At 32.5% G+C, this 22673-nt stretch overlaps 1 protein-coding gene across 50 annotated transcripts in view; it reads right to left on the bottom strand.

The window, feature by feature from the left end:
* The window catches only part of LOC126816305 (transcription factor hamlet), a 92184-nt gene that overhangs the window by 62273 nt on the left and 7238 nt on the right, over positions 1-22673 (bottom strand). For 2 of the 50 annotated variants that reach the window (XM_050542650.2, XM_050542651.2), the window contains exon 5: positions 20251-21075. The exons of 27 other annotated variants lie outside the window; for them this stretch is intronic. In XM_050542650.2, the coding sequence (XP_050398607.1) occupies positions 20389-21075 (687 nt within the window). In that variant the 3' untranslated portion in view covers positions 20251-20388. 21 more of the 50 variants (XM_056099844.1, XM_056099833.1, XM_056099845.1 and 18 more) reach the window with 21 other exon arrangements.

The following is a 22673-nucleotide window of genomic DNA, read 5'->3' as shown; positions in this document are numbered from 1 at the left end:
ACTTAACAGAACAAATAATAATTTAATATTCATTGTACATTTGGATATAATAAAACAGTTTGTAAGAACTACCCAACAACATTTATAATTTTCATACAATTTTCGTAAAAATTTCCTCGACATCTATGTTTTTGAAAGTAGGAAAAGGACCAACGTTGTCCAGGTATTTCATTATGTTTCACTTTAGAGTGAATGACTAGGCACTTTCGTCCACGGGTGGACATTGATTTTTGGACCAAACTGAATGACTGGACCCATTTTCCTTGTCAGCCATGCAAGCACCACCCCTGAAAAATAAGAACCCTGTTTGAAGTATTTGAATTTCAGTCTGAATAATAATATATTAAAAATAAAATGATTGTTTTGGTGTCTGAAAATTGAACTATTCTCGCTAATTCTTGTGTCATTATATCATCCTCTGAACTTGGCAAGTGAGAACCAGGTTGGAAGTTGACTTTTTGGCAACAAGTTTGTGAATTTCTATACAATTTCATAAATTAATCTTTTTCTGGGTTGGTTTTTCTTTATGCCTAACAACTGAACAATTCTTGTTAGTTCTTGTGTAATCATGTTATTTTATGAACTTGCTTCAAATGTTTGACAACACTTCCTTTCTGAGTGAACGTTTGATGACAAATTGGGCAGTTGACTCTTAATTTTTCATGAACACTGGTTATGTGTCTTCTCATATTGCTTCGATCATTAAAGGTTTTCTGGCACAACAGACATTTGTAGGGTCCTCCTCTGGATAATTCAACAAAGACCTACAATACACAGAAGAAACGGCTTATATTTTTCTTCATGTTCAATTTCAAGGAGGGGGTAAAGCATTTTTCAAAAGACAGAACATACATATGAAACAAACATTAATTGTTGGAATACCTAAAAAAAATTGCTTAAAAAACAATTGCTACTGATGTAGTATGGATTTAGACGGGAGGGGTGGATAGGAGAAGGAAGGAATGGAGGGAGGGAGAGACAGATCAATTTCAGGGGTCTAAAGCCAAGGAGGAAAACCAGAAAACACAATAGAAACCATGATACTTCAATCAACGATGTCGACGGACACTATGACCTAGAGCATACATGGTAAGGCCACCGAACCAGGGAGTCACACCGCTGGTTCACTTATCAAAGAGACCGATGTTCGATGCCAAGAAAGTCACCCTACTAATTATACATGATGAAAGACCTGGAAATTGACACAGTCTAGTCATTCAGATGGGACAAAAAGAAAGGTACTGTGTATACTACTGGCAACACATTAAAGATCCCCTGACAGATGGAAAGAGTTGCTCAAAGACATCAAACGGCATCCATTCCGAATCTGACAATCTAGACAGTACTTTACTCAAGATGGGGTATATTTTCCGACTTCAGGCCTTTCAGTGAGCTAAGAATTGTACTACAATTTTAACTTTATGGCTGAATCATCAAATAATGCTTCAGATCAGAAATTCAGGCCACAATATCATTACGAACTTCTGGAATCAAAAGCATATGTAGATGTCAAGTTATATTCTCTCTTGCTCAGAATTTGACACAATATGTTGCATGGGTTAAATATCAAACTTGTGCACAGTTCTCAAATGTTTTTTCACATATTCTTTCCGACAAAATAACTGCCAACAAACAGGGCATTTTACTCTCTTTTTTTCATGAATGCTCGATATGTGACGGTTCATATTACTCCTATCGTTAATGACAATCTGGCACAAGAGACATTTATAAGGTCCTCCTCTTGATAACTCAACATAGTAGACCTAAAATACACAGAATAAGTCACTTTAATTCTCATGAAAGTCATCATTAATTTATTAACAAAAAAAAACCACAGCACAACACTCACAATATCCATACATAATATATTTTTTAGTTAAAAGATAAGATATAAATCCAAAATACAAAAGTCTTGAAATAACGGATGTGTCATTAACTATGTCTGTGATTTCATCTTTCATTCATTATCTTATTGATATCTTATTTAAAACATGTCCAGCACAAAAGTTAAAATGTAAGATATCAAAACCAAGAAGGTTCCTCAGAATTTTCCAGTAATGTTCCCACCCCCAAACTCCATCCACTGATAAGAAACAGCATCTAGGTGTGCATGTAAAAGATCATTTGACAGTAGGAATTCAAAATAAAAGACTTTTTAAGTCAGTCGAAACTCTAATCTCCAAGCAAAATTTCCCCCATAGCACAGTGTATGGCGTTATGCCTATCTTCATTATCCAAGTTGATGCAGAAAAAGTCTCATTTCCAGGCCTTGACAATACAAATGTCAGACTGTAATAAATTTGAGACTCAGGACTGCAGTGAATAGAAAGATATTAAAGTTAATATAAATTGTGAACTATTTTCAGATGTTTTCGGACATATCCTTTCCGGGAAAATGACTTTTTAAGTCAGTCGAAACTCTAATCTCCAAGCAAAATTTCCCTCATAGCACAGTGTATGGCGTTATGCCTATCTTCATTATCCAAGTTGATGCAGAAAAAGTCTCATTTCCAGGCCTTGACAATACAAATGTCAGACTGTAATAAATTTTAGACTCAGGACTGCAGTGAATAGACAGATATTAAAGTTAATATAAATTGTGAACTATTTTCAGATGTTTTCGGACATATCCTTTCCGGGAAAATGATTGCGAACAAAGAGGACATTGAATTTTGATTTTTTCATGGACACCAGATATGTGTTGATTAAGATTGCTTTTTCTTTCAATAATTTTCTGGCACAACAAACATTTATAGGGTCCTCCTCTGGCTAATTCAACATACACCTACAATACACAGAATAAGGAATTTTAATGTATAATATTTTAATCCAACACCTAGTTAGGAGACTGATATAACAATGGATGACAAGATAAAACACCAAAAATATTAACCCTTTAATCACCAATTCCCAGAATGTTTCGCATCCGACACATTGTTTTCCTGTGACAGTTGTTGCTCAGACATCCAACATCTGGAATCCAACAAGTGATGAGAACCGGCCGCTTTTATTTTGGGTACCCCAATTTTGCTTTCTTTGTTTATAAACCTCAGCTATTCCACCTTGTGGTACCGGATTCAAAATCTAGTCGCGCATGTTCACGTCACAATTTAATCTATTTAAACGTTATGAAAAGTTTTCAGATGTTTTCGGACGTAGCCTATTCGGCAAAATGACTGAGAACAAAGTGGGCACTTGACTTTTATCTTTTCGTGGACAGAAGTTACATGTTTTTTCATATTACTTTTATCATTAATAACTTTCTGGCACAACAGACACTTATAAGGTCCTCCTCTGGATAATTCAACATAGACCTACAATACACAGAATAAGAAACTTTAATTCTTTCATAATTCATAAGTAAGGATAACATTAACGGAGACATCATGAGAAACGAACAAAACTTAAATTTCGATTTTGTGAATATTTCTCAGATGCACTTTCAAATTTCCCTTTAGGGTAAATTCTCTTGGGCAGAGTGGGCATTTAACTTTCTTTTTTTCATGAACACCAGAAACATGTCTTCTCATATTACTGCCATCACTTGTGGTTTTCTGGCAATACAAACATTTGTATAGTCCACCACTTGCTAGTTTAACAAACCCCTACAATATACATAGAATAAGTTACTAATAATAGCTTGGGTTAACAGATCGTCCCCTACAATAGTGATGTCATGCAGAGCTTTGAGCTTGAGGTTTTAATGCCCCTGTTGAAAGCAAAAAAAACCACCAAACAACATTAGGTTACATTGTTATCGGTAGATTTTAATCTTCATTATTTCATAAATCATAATTGTTAACTCGTGTCAAATATTTTCTGTGGCTCAGATATGCTAAGAATCAACTTTATTAAAAGTTAAAGGCTCAATGCCTAAAGAGGTTTCACGGTTATATGAATTTTAATGTGACATGTCTTTATTTTACAAAATGTCAAGTGTTGGAGGCAATTGTTTTTAAATCTGCAATAATTAATGCTCACTGGGAGGAGACCAGATCTAATCTATAACTTGTGAACAGTTCTCAAATGTATTTTGACATATCCTTTCTGGCTGAATGAATGGGAACAAAGTGGACATTGAATTTTTATTCTTTCATGGACACCAGTAATATGTTTTTTCAGATTGCTTTTATCATTGATGACTTTCTGGCACAATAGACATTTGTAGGGTCCTCCTCTGGATAATTCAACATACACCTACAATAAGTAGAATAAGTATCTTTAATTCGTAATCACTCATAAGTATAAAAAGTTATATTTTCTGTAATCCACATTTGCCGTATAACACATCTAGTACTATTTGTATAAAATACAAATCATATCACTTCATATTTTATTTAAACTTAAGGACTCAATTAAACAGAGCATACACTAAGTCACTACCATAGGAAAAAACAATGCATCATTAACATCAAATGTTTAAGTTCGGAATTTAATTCACTAAATACAAAAACTATAGGAACTTTATCATACCCGAAAAAAAGTAAACCCTACCTACATGTAAATGAACTGTGGTTACAAATAATAACTTTCTTTTTAAAATTTAGAATTTCTTTATCATTTAAAGTAATTGCGCCCCTTTATGAGTGCAGGTTTGTATCTCAAAATATGTTCTTAAAGATGCATTTTATAAGAGCTAAATCGGTCCATTGCAATAAAGACTATATTGAAACAATCGTAACTTCTATCACAATAAAGTAACTTGATTGAAATTTTCAGTACATTCAGTTGTCATTATCTATTTTTAAACTATTATAGCAAGAACAGTCAGTACTTTATCTAAATTAATTAGACTGAGAAATCCGGCCTATGCACTAATCTCAAATGTTTTTTCATATTTCCTTTCTGGGTGAACAATTGAGGACAAAGTGGACATTGAATTTTTATTTTTTCATGGACACCAGTTATGTGTTTTGTTAGATTACTTTTACTGTTGATGACTTTCTGGCACAACAAACATTTATACGGTCCTCCTCTTGATAATTCTACATACACCTACAATACATAAGGGAATAAGCGACTTTAGTATTTTTTCAGCTGAAGTCAAATTAGTAGAAAAAAGACCAACGTGTGAATCTGAGATTTATTAACATGGACAAAGGTCTATACTTTCAATTTTTAGTTCTATAAACAAGTTTACAGCGCTGGATTTAGATGAAGAGAGACATTCCACTTATGAGGCTCCTCCCAATCTCACACCCTCACAAATAAACTTTAAACAAAATTGAGCAAAGCCGAGGATGATGACCGATGTTTACAATGCTTTTAAGAAAGCCCTGTGACGATGTTAAAAATATTATACACCTTGGCTAAAGAGGCCCCCTAGATCTTAAGGCCCCAGGCTTCAGCCTGCCAAGCCTACAGATAAATCAGGCACTGAGGAGTTGACATGTTCGTAATTCTCCACTATCCATCAAATTTATGAACTAGTTTCATGTGCGTTTTAACATAGCCTTTCTGTGTGAACAGTTGGTGACAAATCGGACATTCTGTCTTGGCTTTGCTGTGAACGCCCAAGAAATGTTTTTTCAGATTCCCTTTAAAATTGAATAATTTCTGGCACAACTGACATTGGAATGGTCCTCCTCTTGACAATTCAACATAAACCTACAATACACAGAATAAGTACCGTTAATATTTCATATTTTCTGAACTCGGTTGGATTGAAAGGAAATGTTCCACATGAAATGATGAAAAATATCTTTTGTCCAGATGGATTTGTATCCAAAATAAGTCAACACATTAATATAGATTTTCTTTAACCATCTAATTTGTGAACTTGTTTCATGTGCGTTCTCACATTCCCTTTCTGTGTGAACAGTTGATGACAAATAGGACATTCTGTCTTGGCTTTGCTGTGAACGCCCAAGAAATGCTTTTTCAGATTCCCTTTAAAATTAAATATTTTCCGGCATAACAGACATTGAAACGGTCCTCCTCTTGATAATTCAACATAAACCTACAATACACAGAATACAAGATTTTATTAAACTTATCCATCGGAACACAGAAATATCATCGACAAATAGTGTCTGTATGTGTGAAATCATTAAAACAACGGTGCATTGACAAAACATATAAACCATTAGATGTCCTTTTTTTTTGTAATGGAACAAGAGATTAGAACTTGACTGTGTAAGGTTTGAGGGGAAAAGATGACCCTTTATATCCCACCATTCAGATACATTAATTTTGATAGTATGCAAATATATATGAAGAAATATTGCTGGCGCATAACCAATAACTTAATAATAGTTGATGATTGTGCAGCTCCTGAGTTTGGTAACATTGAGAGGATACTCTTTCCCCAAGGGTTACCCTAATAAATTATTAGTTGTTTTTGCATTAACTTTACATCACGCTGGTTGACAAACACGTTGATTAAAGGCTTCCAGTTCACAGCTTAATGTTGGCATGCATTTGTCGCATATGTGTCTTGACATTGCCCTTCTGTGTGAACAGCTGATGGCAGATCGGACATTCAACTTTGGTTTTACTGTGAACCCCAGATATGTGTTTTGTTAAATTGCTTTTGAAATTGAAAACTTTCTGGCACAACAGACATTTGTATGGTCCTCCTCTCGACAACTCTACATAAACCTACAATACATAGAATAAGGAACTTTAGACTTTGTATTTGCTTTAATTTATTTATTTTACACTATCATACACAATGATACATAAAAAAAAAATGGTCAATATAAACAAATAAATGTAAGTATGATAACCAACATATCATTAAATCTATCATTAAAACAGAAAAAAAAACCCCCAATATTCTGATTGAATTTTGTTCAACAAATATGTGATAAAACAATAGGCTTGCAAAATTGTGGCCTTAATTCTGATGTGGCTGTAACTTATTTAAAATGTGCATATTTTCTGTGTTTTTAAATTCCCAAATATTATTTCATTCAATAAGAAACAGAAATAAGTCAGTTTCCTTTATTTGACAATGTCTTGTAAGGACTTAACACTATATGATCTTGTGGACTTGTTTGAGGTGTGTTTTAACGCTACCTCTCTGTGTGAACAACTGATGACAGATTGGACACTCAGACTTTGTTTTATGATGGACACCAGCTATATGTTTGTTTAAATTGCTTTTAAAATTGAAAACCTTCTGGCACAACAGACATTTAAATGGTCCTCCTCTTGACAATTCAACATACACCTACAATACACAGAATAATGAACTTTAAGTTAGTCATTAAAATTGATTGAAACAAATATGTTTTTTTTTTTACCCAAATCAATAAAAGAAAACAGGTTTCACATCCACTTTTATTTCAATATTTACTTTCGCGTCGAGTCTGTAGCAGTGGGAGGTAACCAGAGAAAAACCTACCAGGTTAAGTAGTCAACCCTACTCCTCGACACGTATCCTAGACTTGAAAACATGTCACTCTACTCAACATGAGTGCGTGTGCTCTTCGACTGCCACTTCGCCCACCCATTTCATAAAGGAGGACAGTTCCAAAGTAAGATGAACTACAAAGCACTATGTTCTTACATTTCATAAATTCTCTCCTTTCAGTTGTTATTAAAGAACCATTTCACCAATGAGGAAAATATGTGTAATTATCATAATCCTTATTCATATAGCATAAGAATTGTTAATGTAAGCTTATAAGTGTTTTGTCATAATGAAATTATTAATTGACTATAGGCAATCTTGAAGTAACAAGTCTGAACATTTTGAATTCTGGATATGTATTCTTTGTAATGTCATGGTCCAATGGTGTGAATCACGATCAGTGGTGTAACATAAGAAGTCCCGAGGAAAGCGTATTGAAGAAAACTGTTTATAACTATTCATCATAATTTTTAAAACAAAATCTGGTTAGTTTAAAAGTCAACAGACATGATCAACTGCGTTTAATTAAAACCATCACAAATTGGAATGCATCAATAACTTGACACATAGTCTTCTGTTATCAGTAAAACAGATTGTACAAAAACTCATGTCAACAATACTTCATGAATTCACTATGTACAGTTTTTATATGATCCTTCATATTTCCCTTCTGAGTAAAAGATTTCTCACAAAGAGGACATTTACTTCGAATCAGAAGGTGTTTTGCATTAATATGACGTTTCAGATTTCCACTCTGGCTAAAGTTCTTTCCACACCATTTACATAATAGACGTGAATCAGAAGCCTACAAATATAAAATAATACCAATAAGATGTGTGTTGGATACTAAGATTTGTTCATACTGTTTGGTTTTTTTAAAACAAGATTAGTAGTGGTACATTAAACTTGTTTAATTTATTAATACCATTACTATGTTCGTTCGATAGTTAAAAGATACTTTTATACAGTAGCTTGTGCAATTTATTTGGTAGAGGGGAAAAATGTCTGAAGAAGAAATACACAATTCCAATCATTTTGTAAGTTATATAAAACAAAATATAAAGTTATATAAAGAGTTGTTTCGCTTCAATAGCATCAAGTCACTTGGAGATGTATCTGTTGGTTAATTAATTAGTCATTCTCACCAATGAACATTTCTAATGTTGAATCAGGAGTATACAATTTCTCATAATGATGAGTGATATTTTTAAGTTAAGTATTGCTTATTTGTGATTAATCAATACTAATAACACTGGTGGTAATGCTTTTATCAGTATAAATACTCTGGATAAGTCGAGTTATATCTTGAAGAGGCCGAGTAAGAGACAAAAGTAACATGGGGCGCTGAAACCATTATGGCTATAGACCTACAACCCTATTTGTATAGTTGTTGAACTAGATTCTTATGTACGAGTTACATAGTTTGTTCCTGTGCTGTTGTTACAAAGTTAATCCACGTTCAACTTTATTAATTCTAAGATCAGTTACTGATTATGATATGAACTAGTCAAGTCCAGCACAGTTATTTTGGATGCATGTTGTGCTTCAGTATAATGTGATTTCGTAAAGCGGTGTTCTGTGTAAATGGTCTATTACAGACGGGACAATGTACACGCTCTTTTAGATGCTTTTCCTTTATATGCCGTTTTAAATTTCCTCTGTGACAAAATGTTTTTCTGCAAGTCGAACAGGTGGTTTCTGAATGGACCATCTACAATAAAGGAAACAAGTGTTACGAACTGAGTAAAAAAAAAAAAAATTCAAAATCAACAACCTTGTTTTAAAAATATTTATTATTCAAAGTGTTAGTTTGATAAATGCAAATGATGATTACAAAATATGAATGAATGGAAATGAGTTTTTTCCTATTTTTCTGCACCATCTGTGCTAATGAAGACGACAATATGAGTGATAAATTGACAATCTTAAGTATTAATCAACATTAACTAATTATAAATTTTTATCTAGGGGTTAGACAGGTGGTGTAATTGTGTGTATTTTAAAAATATCAAGACAATAATGTAAGAAAGTGTAAGATTAACTGATGCACAAATATGAGCAATAAAACTATTGTTTTCCAATATTATGAAAGAGTTTAAGATGTCTTCTCATATATGATTTTTGTGTTATTTTAACATTGCATATAGGACAGGATAAACGTTGATTCAAATGAGCTTCCTTAATGTGTCTCTTTAGGTTGCCAAGACAAGAAAATGTTCTATAACATATTGTACAGGTTGTTCTCACATCTACACAAACCTACAATGAAAATTTGGAGACAATTATAAAGTACGGACCATAAGAATCAATTTTTCCCTAAAATCAATTCATCAAAAGTATTGCAGCAGAATTCTACACTCATTCATTACAGACCATAAAATATAACACCAATTTAGCCGAAAGCAGCAGAAAAACCAAGCTCTTAAATGTGTTAAAATCTAAAACAGGCTGATCAACAATTATTAACAATGTCCGTGTGTAGGTTTAAAGAAATGTTCAGATTAATCGCCACTGGGTTATAGTTTTTGTGACCGCTTTGGGACCTGTTATAATACTGTGAACCCTTCGGAGATGTTCTTTTAAGTAGGATTTTTGAGTTATGATTGCTTTGCAGACGGGACATTTTAAACGCTCATTTAAATGTGCTTCCTTGATATGTCTGTTTAAATTTCCAACATTTGCAAATTTTCTATGGCATGTATAGCAAGTTGTTCTCTCACCATTTACAGCCACCTACAATAGAAACATTGACATTTTTATTTACTTTGAGTTTCATGTAAAACAAAACGGAGCAAATTTAGGTCTATTTAGTTTAATTTACAAAATTGTTTGGCTCTATTATGATTTTTTATAAAATTGTTTACTAAAAACTGTTGGTTGAAATTTTTGTTTGGATCTCCTAGTTTCTGTGTCAGCATTAGCAGTGCATGTTTCATGGACAGAGAGAGAAATAGAATTTAATGTGCACTCTGTATAAACAATGTCATTTCAAGACCAACATCAATAATTTGCAGTGAGAGGAAATTTGAAGAAACCTGTATGTACAAAGTTAGCAACATACAAGTCTAGGGTCAAAACCACAACTGAACTTATGATTAAAGCACTGGCATTAGACCCCCTTGGCCACACAACCTATCACAACCTTGATTATTTGCATATTCTTTATTATTAACAAAACAAAACAAAATCACTAACACTTGCGTAAAACAATAACATTATTTGACAATCAAATTGGAAATAATTTAAAATTAAATTATCATTTTTCTTAACCATGTGTAGATATTATGAATCAATAAAATAAGTCTTAACAACAGAGGGGATTCATTGTAACTTTCCCAGATCTATTTTATGTTTACGTCTAAAATGTTCTCTCAAATAAGATTTCTGTGTAAATGCCCCTTTGCACATTGGACAATGAAATCGCTCATGAAGGTGACTTTCTTTTATGTGCCGTCTTAGATTTCCCTTATGAAGAAAAGTTTTTCCACATGTGGAGCAAGTTGTACTATCCGTATCCAAAATAACCTACAATGGAAAGTTGAAACAGTTTATATTCCATTAAAATAAAATTACAGTAATTAAGTGATTCATTATGGTAATCAAATATAAAAGTCTTCTACATGTGTTAAAGGGAATGTTTATTTGCCACAGGAAACCAAATGGTTCAACTTATAAATTTTAAAATAACTTCTTAATAACCTGTTTTTCGGTGTGTGTGTGTGTGTGTGTGTGTGTGTGTGTGTGGGTGTGTGTGTATTAGAATTAGAAGAAATTTAATGGTGCTGTTTATTTTGTATTTGATGCAGTATTAATGATGAAATTGACAATATATGATAAGAGCATTATAATGGTTGTTACAATAATAGAGATAATCCCTACTAGTAGTATATATAAGACAGAATCATTAATCACGCCAGTAACTCATCAGTAATGTGTACAACGGCTAAACAATCATCTAAATTTACTACCCGTTTTTTTTTTTCTTTTAAGTAAATAGTTGACTTTGAGCCAGTGCCAGCTTGCTCATTGCACATAAACTGTCCATGGTAAGGAAGGAATAGTTGGTTATTGACAGAGCCTGCTTGTTGCGTACACAACACAGTCTCCCATTTACATGTGACTCAATATGCCATGAACATGCTCTAAATGATATTTGAGCACAGACTTTTGTGTAAATGGTCTGTTACACACTCGACAGTAGATACGCAAATTTAAATGGGCTTCTTTTACATGACGTTTGAGGTTTCCCTTATGACTGAATTGCTTTCCACAAACCGGACAATTTGTTTCTGCTTGAGTGGCAACCTACAACAAATAAATGAAACGAATGTAATGTCTCTTGAATACTTTAATAAAATCATAATTTAAGCATTGTATTAGAAATAAATATTCAAATCGTTCCCAGTATTTCCTTTCACTGTCTAAATCACTTAGTTCACACAGGCTTTGATATTCCATGAACAGTGGCCATATGTTCTTTCAGAATAAGCGGTCTTGTTAGAAACTTGAAGCAAACAGGACATTGATATCTAGTCTTTAAATGGTGAATAGTAAAATGACGACGTAAACTTCTTTGATATTTGAAACTTTTTCCACAAGGAGAACAAACAAATGGACAATCATCCTACAAATAGAAACAATAACTATTGTCAGAAAGTAATACACGCCATGGACAACTACAAGTAATACAATCCACTGACAACCACAAGTAATACACCTACTTCATAAGCAACTACAAGTGCAACAGTCCATGGGCAACAACAATGAAATGAAATGGGGTTTAACGTTCTACTGTTTTGCTGGGCAACAACAAATCATACACCCTTTAGACAATCACAAGTAATGTCAAAGACATTGTCAGACACTATCCCTCAAGTGACTGTCATTTATCTACCTTTTGTATTATTGTCGATATTTTTAATACATGTCCAACAGAAAGTTAAATATATTGGGTATCCATAATCAAACAACCTCTACTTACAAGAAACAGATATTAACATATTCCTTGAATTCACTCCAAAATCCCTTGTACATTAAGCCAGTATTAAATTGTTTTTAAATTAATAGTCTGATTTGGTAAATGGGAAGCTCAATGTAATATGGCAGTTCGTATGGCAGTGTTGAACATGAGATCTTGAAGTTGCGTTCCTTTAAAATTGTTGTGGACAAAATGAAAATAGTCCTTGATTTCACTAAAAAGATCCCTGAACGTATCAGCACAACATTACACCAGTATACAGTTCTCCTTGATTGACTTTTTAAATTAAAAACCAAGTTGATTTATGGGAAGCTCAATGTAAGGAATATCAGTTTGTATGGCAGCATAGAATATGAGATATCAAAGTTGTGTACCTTTTAAACTGTTGTTGACAAAATGAAACTAGTCCTTGATTAAGTTGATTTCACTAAAAAAAATCCCTGAACACATGTATCAGCACAACATTATACCAGTATACAAATGTTTGTATTTCAAAGTTCTCCCCGGTTGACTTTTTAAATTAAGAACCCAGTTGATTTATGGGAAGCTCAATGTAAGGGATATCAGTTCGTATGGCAGCGCAGAATATGAGATCTCAAAGTTGTGTTCCTTTTAAACTGTTGTTGACAAATTGAACATGTGACATAAATCTTTAAATGCACTTCACGAATGTGCTTTCTTAAATTAGACTTAGTAGTACATGCTTTGTTACACACCATACAGATCAATCCATTTTCATCCTAAAAACAGATAAAACAGATCGTTATTCAAAGTTTCTTAAAATTCTTGTTTCAATTATCTTAAAACTTCTCAAAAACACGATCTCATTATAACCCTCAGCATGAATGATAAATTTTCATATGACTTCTGAGATTGGACTTCCTATAAAAGTTTTTATGGCACATTGGGCATGGAGAACGGACTTTCAGGTGAACTCCTTTAATGTGTTGACCCAGATTACCAGGTGTGGAAAAACTTTTGTAGCATATATCACAAACTACACCACCATCAGATACCTAAAAACATAAACAAAATAGTCAGTTTTTGCTTTTATACACAAGTAGGTAATTTAGTACCCAAATTTAAGATCATTTTCCCCATCTTTTATGGTAGAAGACAAAATATTATGTTTGAAATATTGACACACACACATAAATATAGACTTTCTGTCTCCATCTGTCTCAGAAGCATGCATAGAACCCATTTAAAACCACTGAGCATCATTCGGATTTTGAGTACAATATCTTATATCTCATGACCTTATCCATGCTAAAATTATTTACCCTTTACTAATGGCACATGATCTCCCTACATGCTTATCATCTGCAGGCAAAGTTGAATGTTGAAACATTTTTAATTATTCATATCTATGTAAATACTCATGAAATTGCCCAATTTTTGAATTGATATTCCTTTTTAAAAATTCAACTTTCATAATGGTGTAGTTTGCAAGGGATTTTGTTGAACATAAAAGTGGTGAAAACTTATACAAGATAACTTGACACTTCATTTATGAACAAGTTGGATCAATCAATTTTATTTGTTACCGTAATCAATTCACAAATAGGGTGAAGCAATATTGGAAGTCAATTAAAGCCTAAGAATCATTGACAGCTTACAGAAAAGGCTTGAACTAAAAAAAACAATCAAATATACCTTTATTACACCAACTGTAATCACAAACTATTAATATAAATTTTAAAAAATATATGTTACAACCAGATGTCAGTTAATTCAGATTTTGACATTAAGTGCTTGAGATATTATGAACCGTTTGATAATGTTCCACAGCAAACATAAACAAATTTTTAAAAAATATTGATTATGATATGTAATTAAGGGTGTGACGACTAAGCAAAACTTGAACCGGTTAGTCGGCGGCTAAAAAAACGAACCGATTCGGTTTAGTCGGTAATGAAAACTAACTGAAAAATATTAGTCTTCCATAGTCTACAATATACGCTAATATACTGGCCTTTATTAGTTTATATACGGAGCTTAAAACTGTAATGGCGACATACATACAGTTCTATGTTTTATGTGTCCAGTACATTAAAAAATTTGGTTTTGTTTGTACTATGTAGTTTGTTCAAATCTCCAGTTTAACCTTTTTAATAAAAGTAATAAATACAACATATAAAAAACTTCAAACAATGACGTATTGATCAATATTAGTGATAAACCGACGAGAAAGCGTATCTGGGCATCAACTCAGTGCGCATGCCTATTGACCTAACCTGGAGGATTGCTTGTTTCTGATTGGGCACTTCAACCATTGACCTTAGCGACGGACCAATCAAATAACGTATTCTTAAAATAACTTCATTAGGTATGCAAAAACACACTCGCTTGTAATCGCGAGAATATCCACGACTGATTAATGAATATAGTATATACTGTCTCGTTATTATTATTGTCGACCATTTATCAATGATTTAGCTTATTGCTTATTCGCCCCCACAATTGTCGATCGTTAATACATGTATCTTTTTAAAAAAAAAAAACGTTATAATATTCGGGCGACTGGTTTATATCATGCTGTATTTTTTGGACGACTATCGATTTCCCGAAACTTGAACCGGTTTGTAGGTAAAACCGAACCGACTCCGACTAATCGTCACACCCTTAAATGTAATCGGATCTTGGATAATTCTGATATTAATGGTTAGTTGGTTTAGACGTTATGAACACGTCGATAATGTATCCTAAAGTTTGATTTCCTATTAAATGATTTTTTACACACAGGACATTGTACAGATATATTGAGATGAATTCCACGCACATGCTGCACTAAATTACCATGTTTTGTAAATGATTTACCACACAAAGCACAAGTCAAGCTTCGACTTCTGACCTACAAAATAACAATTGTTAATTAGTTTTTTTCAACCAAAATTTTTAACATATCTATTGCAGGTATCGACAATTGAAATGAACCAGTAGTGGCATATGGTTACGAACATCAACAAATAACAATCGTGAATAGTTTGTTTTCATTACGAAATTCTCAAAAAATCTATTCAAATGTTTTAACTGTGCGTTATCAATAATCAAACTGAATCGGGGTGGTCCTTCAACAAGTGGTTACGAAGTTGATTTCTTCTAGTGTACGAACGATCACAGAGATGACAATTAGCTCTGAATTTAAGATGAACTATCTGAATGTGCTCCTTCAAATTGCCTTTCCTTGAGCAGGTCTGGCCACAAATCGGACAAGTACATTTGCCATCAGATTTGGTTTGACTCCGCCCACTTGTGACTTCGGTTTGATTGATATATCTCATCAGATCATCAGCCTATAATAAAACATTCAAAATCTCAGTGACTTTTCAATATAAGAATATATGAAAATTTCAGTAACTGGTACTGTTTATTACATGTATTTCAAATAATCTAACACTCATACTTTGTTTTTGATACATATACTTCAAATATTCTAATAGCCATACATTTTTTCTCCTTTTTTCGCAGTACTTGTAAATTTTATTGATTCAAAACCACGTTTCTTTCACCTTAGAACAATCAATTCTCAAAATTCATTTGATTAACAGAATTATGTCAGAAAAACTTCATCAAATAACCGTTACTTCAACAATGAAATGATGTGAGCTTACTTCCCCCAAATTAAGCTCTTGTCACCATCTGGGGTGTTGCAGTTGTTGAAAAATAAGTGCAGGCCTTTTGATTAGAATCTCCTGGGTTCAGACACCGAAGAACCTTTAGAATTTTGATTAAAAGTCTGACTGAGAGTTAAAGTATGTGGTGTGCATGTAAAGATCTAGTATAAGACTGGATGTTTGTCCAGTTAATGTCACAATCCCTTGTACCCAACAAGCTTGATGTACAAGACTGGATGTTAAATCCTTGTATCATTTTAAAATCCATATGCAACTTTTTGATGTTTAATAAACAGTGATTATATCCATACCAAGTATAATATTACCACTAGTACTATATCAAATCCTTATGTAACATTTTTTTAATGTCCCATAGTATGATTAAATCTTGGTTTCTAGATAACCACATGTTTCAATTATTATGTCAAATAATAATATAATAGGAAAATTTATTAATATAATCACTATGTCAAATCCTTCTATGTAGGAAAACTTCAGTGCAAAACGGGATCTTAACAACATAGCGTAATTATGTCAAATCCATATACAATAAAATCCTCAACTTTTCTAGCCCAAGGCTGGATGTGAATAACATACAACCATTAAGTCAAATGCTTATGCATCTTTCTGATGTGTTTGACTAAATCTCGATTTCTAGTATAAGAACTACTACAATATGGACACTGCGCTCTATAGTTCATGTGTTTAATCATCACATGTTCTTTAAGGTGTCCCTTAGTCGTACAGGTATGCTCACAAAGATTGCAACCATATGTCATCTTTTCCTGATCAAACCACCCATGTACCTCAATATCCTACAAAATAAAGTATAAACCATACTTTAATTGGTATCTTTTTAAGGATGATGGCAAAATATAATGTCATTTTTCCGATTGGATTAATAAATGTTCAGTAATACCTCTTTGCAATTTAAATCAACTGCAGAAAAACTACATGCAGAACACGGAAGCAAGTATAGTAGAATGGTTTTGCTAATATTGAATTAGTTTACTGAAACTGTATGACTATGATTAATGCTTCACTTGTATCTACAATTACACAAAATATATTTTCCCTTAGCAAATAAGTCAATGTTGGCATCAATTTTCAAGCAAATCTACACCCTGTACCCAGTAATAAGATAATGCAAACATATTAATGCCAGAATAATTTGCTCATTTGAGCTCCAGTTCCTTGCAACAAATCTGATAAAAACTTTATGATTAATTGGTTATTTGATAAATGTTTTCTTTTCCAATCAATGAAAATCATGAATTATTGTTATTATTAGAAGTATTTAATGGAGTTTCTCAAGGGGCACAACTCTTAAGATTTACAGAGTGACCATAGAAAGAAAAGATACCTAAATGACCATGAAAAAAATAATCTGTACCTTACTCCAGGGATTAATTAAGAACAAATAATTTCTTATCACATAACACGATTCTCACATTCTTGGGATGACATTCGTTAGCACCTGTTGAGGCAATTTGTCATATAGAAAGCACCTGTTGAGGCAATTTGTCATATAGAAATCAGTCACCCCATAAGAGATACACGCAACTTTAAACACATCAGGATAGACCCTCACTAAAAATGAATAATAAATAATAATGGTGTTAATTTTAATATTTTGTTTAATGAAGTACAACCATATCAAATAAAGTTGAATATGTATTAAGTAAGTTCTCTAAGTTAGCAAGCAATAATGGTGATAATTGTAATGAAGTACTAATAGGTTGTTCGATCAATTTGAAATAAAGATTCTATAAAGATTAATCTGTATTGTATCAGAAGGAACTTTTATATTAAAAATAATTTCTCTAAAATAGATTTGTCCCCTGATCTTGATGCACTCTCTTAACATGTTCTTTAAGATTATCTGTTTGCGTATAGCTTTTATAACAATAGGGGCACGTAACTCTACGCTTCAGATGTTTTCCATTAATGTGACGTTTCAACTGAGAAGCACGGGAAAAGAATTTTCCACACCATCGGCAATACCGAGCATTCAGCATGACCTACAATCAAAGAAATAATTGTTTCAATGTCTACTCTACAGATGGCATAATTTAACTGGCTATGGATTTAAGAGACAACTAGAGGACATTAGGGCGTTAAATATAAGGACACACCAAGTCGAATTTTTGTTTTTCCGGAACACCTTTTAAATATTTGTTTCTTATTCATTTCTTCGGGAAGAGAAAATAATTAAAACCAACAAAAATTCTTTATTTTGTTTATGAAATCTAATTAGTTCAAATGTTTAAGCTTTGAAATTATAAACATAATATTATTCACAAGACTTGAGTGACAATGAAGAACTAAAAATTAAATTGCTTTGGCCTAAGCTTGCTATTTGAAAAACAAACAATTTTTTTTGTACATCTAGAGTATATAGTTTGAGAATACAAACAAATTCACATTTCCACTTCATATGTATAACGTTTTGGGTGTTTGCATGATACAGTATTTTGTATGGTTATCATTTAAAATTACAAGTTACGGAATTTGTTCACAATAGTACAAGTAGGTCTATTGATGACCACGCACTTGACATTATTTCTATATGAATACACTGAACTATTCAACTACAGATACATTCTTCGGAGAATTTTAGTATAACTTTTGTACACATTATTTCGGTAAATATATAGAAGTTTGCATACACATAAACTAACAAAACTGATATGAGTTACTCTTTACTTGTTCAGCATCAGTGTTTCCATTTCTAAAACTATTATTGTCTGTCTTCAGCACAAAGTATAGGCCATATGTCGATTATGATTTGTAACAAATATTAGGGTTTTAATATGTTTATGTATGATTTATCAAACTATAAAGTCTTTCAATATGTTTATCTTTTCATCAAATTTAACATATATATCCAAGATAAAATATTTGAAATTGTTAGTCTGATCCAATCTTCTGAAGAAATCAAATTCTAATGCAATATTCTTAGGCTATATAACAAAAACAAAAAAAACACCCTGGTTCTCAAATGAGTCGCATGACCCCAGACTCAAATTACCGCATGTAACAGTTCATGTATAAAAAAAATCCAGCAAAAGATGACGATTCGATTCAATTCATACTCCAGTTGTTTTAAATAATTAGTTGCTAAATGTATGACTAACTTGATTATTAATTCCCATTTTGTTCTTAGTTTCGATAAATACAAGAAAATATTGTTTCTCTTTACATGGGACATGGTGATATTACGATTACACAATGTTACCATAATAGAATAAAGTAAAATAGAAGGGTCAAATGATTTGACAATAAAGACATGATTTCGGGCTTGTAAAGTAGAACTTTATGATTGGTTAACTTTTTATTTTTAAAGTAAATTTTTTTACCCGAAAAATATGGTACACAACCCTGATGACAATCACAAATCATACAGAACTGGGTAATCATATATTCCTATAACAACAATTTGATGTGCCTATAGAAGTCATTTAGCCAATTAGTCATCCTCAGGCTTTGACAAAATAAAAGCCTCCCTCCCCAATACATTTGTGCTTTAAGGATTGTCTGAGAACCAGAATATTTTTTTTTTACGGCCTTAATACTGAAATTTCTTTTTAAAAATTGAAAGGTATCGAGAATGCGAGAATGATAAAGAATTAACTATAGTTTAAAAAATAAATAAATGGATAACAATTTTTTGTTATCAGCTACGGGAACAGTCTAACAATTTCAAAACAAAATGTAAAAATATTTAAAACAAACATTTAAATATGGATCTGCTGTAAAGGTAATGAATATTCCAGGAATTCCCAGTAAATTGTTACACTATACAGCAGACTACAGATCTATTCCTTCTCAGTTTGTAAAAAGAAGAAAAGAAATGCAATACAAAATATTCTCATAATGCATCATATAACTACAGCACTGATATTTTGCTTAATGTTTCTAGAAGACATGGTGGTAGGTCTTATTCATAAAGTAATTTAAGGATGCAAAATTTTCATTGGATGCAAGTTAAAATTATAGTACAAATTTAAGATCTTAGCCAAAGAAAATGTTGCATTTTTAATATATTATACTTGAAATTTTAAGACACACTGAGAATATTTTATTTTGACCAATAAAAATGGGATGGGTTTACTGTGTAAATGGCATTTCATTTGCAATATCTAATTCTGATCTGATCAAACCGGAGAAAAATCTTTCTCAGCAAACAGGCATCAATATGTTTCTTTTCTATTACCTTACACTTTTATATTTCAAAATGTATCTTTAATTTGCTCAACTACTAAAAAAAACCAACACGTCCCTGCTTAAATTCAATATTTCAAAAAGCATCTTAATTTGGTTGGCGAATTTTGGTCAGCGATGAAATTGTCTAGATTCATTTCAGAAGCCAATTCTTTGGTTTGCGAGAAAATACAATTGTCATTCATTGGTTTAATGTTTTAGTTTATTAACCACTATATATAGACTGATTGATCCAGTCCATATTTTCCTGGACGTCTTCTCTTTCTCTTATTTCTTTGAGACTTGAGGTCAGGCGTCGATATCAAAGCAGGCTTTTGACTTTTAATTCTTGCTGCTTCCGAGACCCAAGTGTTCAAAGTAGATACTGGAACATTCATTGATCTGGCAACGCTAGTTAAACTTTCTCCTTGTAAAACTTTATCGATTAACTCTACTTTCAGTTCACGAGTATAAGATCTGTAGCTGCTAATACGCGAATTACTAGTCTTTTTTTCAGACGAACGTGTATTTGAGCCTACAGGCATTTCGTTCTGATCAGTTTCCTCGTCGTCATCTATGGAAATACTTTGAAGTTCGTCAAGCCAGTCTTTCAATAAGGGGACAGAAATGTCAAATTTTTTAGATACTGATTTCAGACTTTCTCCATTTCTCAAGAATTCCACAATTTTAAGTTTCTCTTTGAGTGTATAGATATTCTCTGAATCAGAGTCAACACTGATGTCTTGCTTAATATTCACAATGACGTTGCTATCTTTAAGCCACCCTCGAAGAGTTGATTCTGGTATCCCAAAATCTCTAGCCACAGAGGTCGGGGCTCGACCTCTCACAACCTTTTCAACAATCTTCCGCTTTTCATCGAGTGACCTCCGTTTCCTAGGTCGTGGACAGAGCAAACTTATCTGCATTAACAAACAAACTTGTCTCAATATTAATTTTACACATCAAGTTTGATGTCTGAACATAAAATGTTTATTGCCCACCTTTTTAATAGTAACTAGTCTTATATCTTTTAATCTTGCATAGTCTTATGGTAATTTTCAAATTTAGGTAATTTTGAATGAGTTTAGACATTTTATTAAAGCTTTGTGATCTATTTTGTTTTTATTGGTGCCTGTAGTAATTCACTACAACGTAGCAGAGTCTTGAAATATTGCAATTAAAATACCATTTACAATTTCAACATCAATTTAGGACTAATTGTTGTCGACTGGGAGTGCCTGTAATAATGATCTGTAAGAAAAGAAGGGGTTTGGACAGAAACAGCGTCTCAAAACAAGACAGACAACATGGAGCACTCAAGTCTATAAAACTTGAGCCACTTTGTCAGTCTTAGTTATCACTTGAAATAAAACTTTATATAAGACAAAATGACCAAAATCTTATAACCTAAGGCGTAGGCCAAGAGCTTTTGCAATTAAAAGTGCCTTTGTTTTTTTTTTCCTTGGTCCGACGCAACCTAACGAGGGAAGGGGATGTAAATCCAATTACCAAACTTAATATCCTTAAGTGAACAAAACCGTTTATTGTATATTTTCACAAGATTGAATAAAAATATGCATCACAGCAGAGACTTGTTAATCGAAAATGACTCAAGAGAGAATTTTCAATAATTGACTGCCATCTAAAAAGGTCAATTCTATATACATTACAACAGAGTGCTCTAAGTTTATCGAAAAGAGAGACTTTTCCAAGATCAAAGTCAATATATTGGACTTGTTCAGTTTGATTATGGGATTTACGGGACTGTTGTCTCATGTTTCCAACACTTTTCTTTCGACTTACCTGCTTTAAGTGAGCTTTGAATTTCCAATTCTTGGGTTTGTTTTTATTCCTTAAAATTTTACATGCATACGATGTATTTGGATATTAATTAGTTTTTCAAGTAACTATGGAATATCTCAATCTTGTACAATGGAAAATTGACCATACTTTACTGAGTCACACGCTTACAAATCTTTACCACAGGATTCTTTGAATTGTGGGCCAATTTGACTTTTTATTGTCAGACATAATTCAGAGATTCCAATAAAAAAAAATCTCATTAACTTGATAGAATAGGAAATTCAAAGTTCACTAAGGAACCTACTGTGTCAATCTGGATACTGATACACTGTGTAGCTGTTAAGAATCTATACATTTGTACAATCCAGATTCTTTATTCAAATACTGATCTGTTTTCTGACACATTTGTGAATTGAATAATTCATACACAAAGATAGGATTTAATTGCAGTAAATTTTGAAAAACTTTTCGATCAATGTTTAGGTTATTGACAGCTATACAGGTATTGTTTCTTGTGTCTTAAATGTGTTGTAAGTGCATGCATGGATGGGCTTTCTAAAAATAAATAATAATGTACCTTCATGAAGATGTATGTGCATGTACAAAAGAAGCAACTGAGAACTAAGTTTGTCCATTAGAAAAGTTGATGTGAACACATTATCATACATTGTAAATAGAACCTTTGATTCCAAAGGATTTTTTTTTGTAACTAATT

The sequence above is a fragment of the Patella vulgata genome, chromosome 3 (assembly GCF_932274485.2).
Source record: "Patella vulgata chromosome 3, xgPatVulg1.2, whole genome shotgun sequence".
In the NCBI taxonomy this organism is placed as follows: Eukaryota; Metazoa; Mollusca; class Gastropoda; family Patellidae; genus Patella; species Patella vulgata.
Note: the sequence above shows the minus strand (reverse complement) of the source record. Positions and strands in the feature narration are given on the sequence as shown.